Source organism: Bison bison, unplaced genomic scaffold (assembly GCF_000754665.1).
Source record: "Bison bison bison isolate TAMUID 2011002044 unplaced genomic scaffold, Bison_UMD1.0 scf7180017864040, whole genome shotgun sequence".
Classification (NCBI taxonomy): domain Eukaryota; kingdom Metazoa; phylum Chordata; class Mammalia; order Artiodactyla; family Bovidae; genus Bison; species Bison bison.
The window spans coordinates 2,173,081-2,177,301 of NW_011494612.1; the positions used below are offsets into that span (position 1 = coordinate 2,173,081).

General features: G+C 45.4%; 1 protein-coding gene across 1 annotated transcript in view; it reads left to right on the forward strand.

Moving 5' to 3' along the window:
* Positions 1-4,107: 4,107 nt before the first annotated feature.
* Positions 4,108-4,221, forward strand: part of LOC104985214 (EGF-like and EMI domain-containing protein 1) — a 662,362-nt gene continuing 662,248 nt past the window's right edge. Inside the window, exon 1 of the mRNA XM_010835278.1 lies at positions 4,108-4,196. Coding sequence (XP_010833580.1) covers positions 4,108-4,196 — 89 coding nt within the window. The remainder of the gene's footprint in view (positions 4,197-4,221) is intronic.

A 4,221-nucleotide genomic window follows, 5' to 3' on the forward strand; every position in this document is an offset into this window, starting at 1 on the left:
TAGTGCTTGTAGGCATTTCTATAATGGCAGTTTATTACACTTTTAGGTGACAGAATCTGTCCTTTGAAGAATTGCTTTCTGACTTCCTCTTCTTTCAACCCACAACACCTGCCAGATAAAGTGGCCTGCTCTCTTTTCCTGTCCCCATACAGACACTGGAAGTTTCTGTGTGCAGGAGAACAGGGCTGAAGAGCTTTGGCAGGAAGGTTTTTGCAGCAGCCTGCCTGTCGAATTGCATGGATCAACAATTTCTCAATTAGAAGAAGATAGACGAGAAGATAAAGTATGCAGTGACTGTTAAGCTTTAAGCAGCAGCTGAGGAAGATTTTGGAACATCTGGTTGGAATCTATTTCTTTTTAGGTAAGCATTCCTTTTTACAACCAGCATACATAAAGCATGAAATTGGCTTACTCCGCCTCCTCCTAACAAGGGAGAAGCTAGTTATATTTATTACTCCTTTGATGCAGCTCTGGAGAGAGTGGGGTAGCATGTGGCATTCCCACGGGAGGTCCCCTCAAATCCTTTGGACTCTTCTCAGAGAACATTTGTCTGCTTGATAAATCCATTTTTAAGAACCTATTCAGGTTGACAATGTTAAAGACCATTCACAAAAATAAAACCCAATTCATATTTCTGTTTTTTCCTCCAATAACATGAACACAAAACTTCTCTCTCTCTTAATTAAAAAAAAATGATGCTTTGTGTATGTGCCTCATTCTCTTGCTTTGTTAATTTAAAATTTTCTTTCACTTGGACAATAAATGCTGAATGAATTGTTTGTATCTGGCTTCATTTTGTTTGTTCATAGCATCCCCAAACCACCAAACTGCTTTGCTCTTTTACTACGTATGACTGTAACAACAAGTTTCAAAATTCACCCTCTTTTTACAGAATAAAATAGCCAACTAATCAAACCAAATCACCAGTTATTTTTAACTTGTATGAATAGATTGCAAAAGGAGAGCTGAGTTCAAATTAGGGCTTCCCAGTTCATAGAAAGTTTTAAATCCTTTTGCTGGAAGAGTATATTTCATTTAATGATAATTGCTTACATGGCTATATTGTTATCCATGCTAAAATAATTTGAAATCAATTTCACTTTATGAAATATGCACTAATCACATTTAGCATCACATCCAAAGTGCTTTAAATGTTCATCTATAATAAACATGGCTTCAAATTAAGGTGCATAAAAGGAAACTCCTAATTTGGGATTTTCAATTTACCGATTCACTTCCCCCTTACCCAAATTAAACATGACCTTTACTAAACAGCCATGCAATCAGATAATTTATATATATTTCTGTATTTCCCCATTATTCTTTAGCTCTTAAAATAGTTCTGGGTTTCAGCTGTGGCTTACATAAAATTTAGCCTTGTAATAAAGGAGGTCTATTATTTATGCAAGGCCTTCTGTAACATAAAGAAAGAAAATGATTAGAAACTTTGTGCACTCCAGGAGGGAATGAGATTAGTTGAAGATAGAGCCCTGAAGTGTAAAAACTAGTCCAAAAGCAAAGAAAGGCTTAGTAAATCACAGAAATTTCAGGGCACAGTTAATCTATACTGTCATCTTTGGGTGTGCTATACATTTTCATTAAAACAATTAAGATCAAACTGTATTGAAATAACCTGAATTCTTTGGGTTTCATCTAAAGACAAACTAGAAATTGAATCAATGGAAAGAATTAATCTTTTCACCTCTACTTACATTGAGAAGGGAAGAAAAAGTCTCACCTTATGTAGTCAGTACACACAGTTCAGGAGTCACGATTACTGTGAATTACGTTTCCTTTTCTTCCTTTCTGCCCTCACCCTGCCCTGCTTGCCTTTGGTCATTTCACTGTTCATTAGCACCTCACTAGAAGAGGGACAGGAAGAAGAGGAGGTGAAATTAGGCGTTCAACTTTGTTACTTGGTTACAAAGGTGACAAAGAGGTTTAGGAGAAGTTAAAACTAAGAGTTAAAAATAGATGTTAAAATTATCAATGTGTTTCAGTGACCCTTGCGGGGCAGCCATTATCAGAACTAATTAAGAGTTAGCCAAGTGACAATGCACTTGTACAACAGATGTCAGCACTTTCCCTAAGTCTGCTCTGTGATTGGAAAAGGTTTGATTCATACATAACCAGTATTTAGGAACAAAAAAGAAAGAACAAATCCCTGTTTTATAAAGTAAAGGGGTTCAAATAAGGATTTCTATTGTGCAAATTGTCCCAAAATTCTGTTTGTTAAAGGCATCTGTCAAACATAGAGAAATCATCTAGTTGTATATTTGATTTTTCACTTTAAGTTAAACTTCAATAAAAGAAGTAAAAAATATGAATATGTCTAAAAGAAATAGAAAAGACTGCAAGATAGTGTGAATTCCAATGCCACAAGTCAAGGAGGACAAAGTCATAGAATGTGAAATAACTCAGGAGTGGAATGGTTCTATCCCACCCTCATTTTTTTCTTTCTTTTCATGGAAACCCCAGAAGTTTGCTCCTCAGTCTCTCCTGTATATGCCCAATTGCTTTAGTTGCAGAAAAAGCAGAAAGAAAAGAAGGGAGAACAAAGGCTCAGAAAACTGAATTCAAGAGCCAGATGGTTAAGTCAACTATGAAGGGCAAAGGGAAGCCCCAAACACCATTTGGGGAAGATCTTTTTCAGACTAGTAGGACCGAGGAAATCAGGTGGTACCACTTTAAATGCTTGACTATGAATGAGTCATTGGAGAGCCACTTTTGGTTAAGTTTAGGAATCAGAGAAATAAGTTCTCTCGCTGCAGATTGATCCGATTCCTGCAGCGGTGAACTGCAGATTGTGGCTTCGGAGCCGGGCTGTCCTTGTTGGAGGGCACAATGCACCATAGATTTTTATTTTCTAGAAACAGACTCCAGAGGTTTGTGGCCTTCCAGACAGCAGCTGGCGCCGGGCAGAGGCATCGCTTCGGGCCGGAGCTGCTGGCGACCGCGCGGCGCTTGGCTGTGCGTCCCAGGCAGGCGGGCCAGCACCGCAGCCGGAGCCTCCGGTTCCGAGCAGACGCTGTTCCCTTCTGGAAGGGCTCTGGGGGCTCGCAATGGACTGCTCCTCAGCAAATCTGGGGGAAGAGAAGCTGGTGTGAAGGAAAGGTGGGGGTAGGTTTGGAAAAGGGTTGGCTTCTCCTTATAACTCTGGTGCCTGAAGTGGGTGAGATAGATGGGGACCAAATAAAAGGAAGGGCGATGATCCCATTTGGAGTGACGAGGATTTCTGGATGAGCCGACGGTGTCCTGCAACTGTCAATTTGGCAGGAGATTTGACTCAATCAACTGCTGTTCGGTTCCCACTTCAAACACACATACCGCACCCCGCCCCCCTCCCGTCCCTAGCCTGTGTTCTGACAGACTCCAGAGACTCGCGTTCGGAGCGGAGAGAGAATCCAAAGTCAGTTTTCCTTTAGTCTCTACTGGTGGCAGATTACATCTGGCTTGGTTTTGAGCAGGTTGGTTTGTGAGAGGTTCGAACCGCTTCGTGTCTTTGGCGAGGTTTCGGTGTGTGTCTTGGATGTGTAGGCAGGAAGAGGTAAGGAGCAGGGTAAGGCGAGATGATTAAGCAGAGCCCCCTAAATCTCGTTTTAATTGCGCCCCCAGCGTCCTGCCGCGCTCCGCGCCTCCTCCGGGCAGCACAGGGTGGAGAGGAGGGAGTGAGGAGGGCGAGGGGCGCAGGGCCGCTCAGCAGCTAGTCTAGCCAAGGTGGCAGCGGGACTGTCTCTTTAAGCGCTCCGGAGGGGCCGGGCCCGGCGAGCAGCGAGCGCGTTTCCATGGCACCAAGGCTGCGGGGGCTGCGGGGCCGCGGGGCTAGCAGGTTTCCAGTCGCTCCCGTCGGAGCAAGGGCGCCCATCTCTGCGGCCCGAGCGTCACCTAGGCGTTCCGCCCGCGAGCTCCTCGTCGTCGGTGATGCCTAGTGGGGCCGAGCTGCTGCCGCGCCCTCCGCAGGGAGACGCATCTCGCCGGCCCCGCGAGCCCCGCACACCAACTTCTGCCCTGCGAGCTCAACTTCTGCACGGGGCTCCGACTTGCGGAGCCGGAGTGGCGCGCGGCGCGCAGCCGGGGTGGCGGCTGGAGCTGCTCCACCCCGCGGAGATGACCTGGCGACTGTGGCTCTGGTGCTTCTGCGCTTGGGTGGCCGCCGGCTGGCCGCCAGGCAGCGCCCTTCAGCTCCGGCCAGGCATGTAAGTGTAGCCCCCGCGCCCCGGG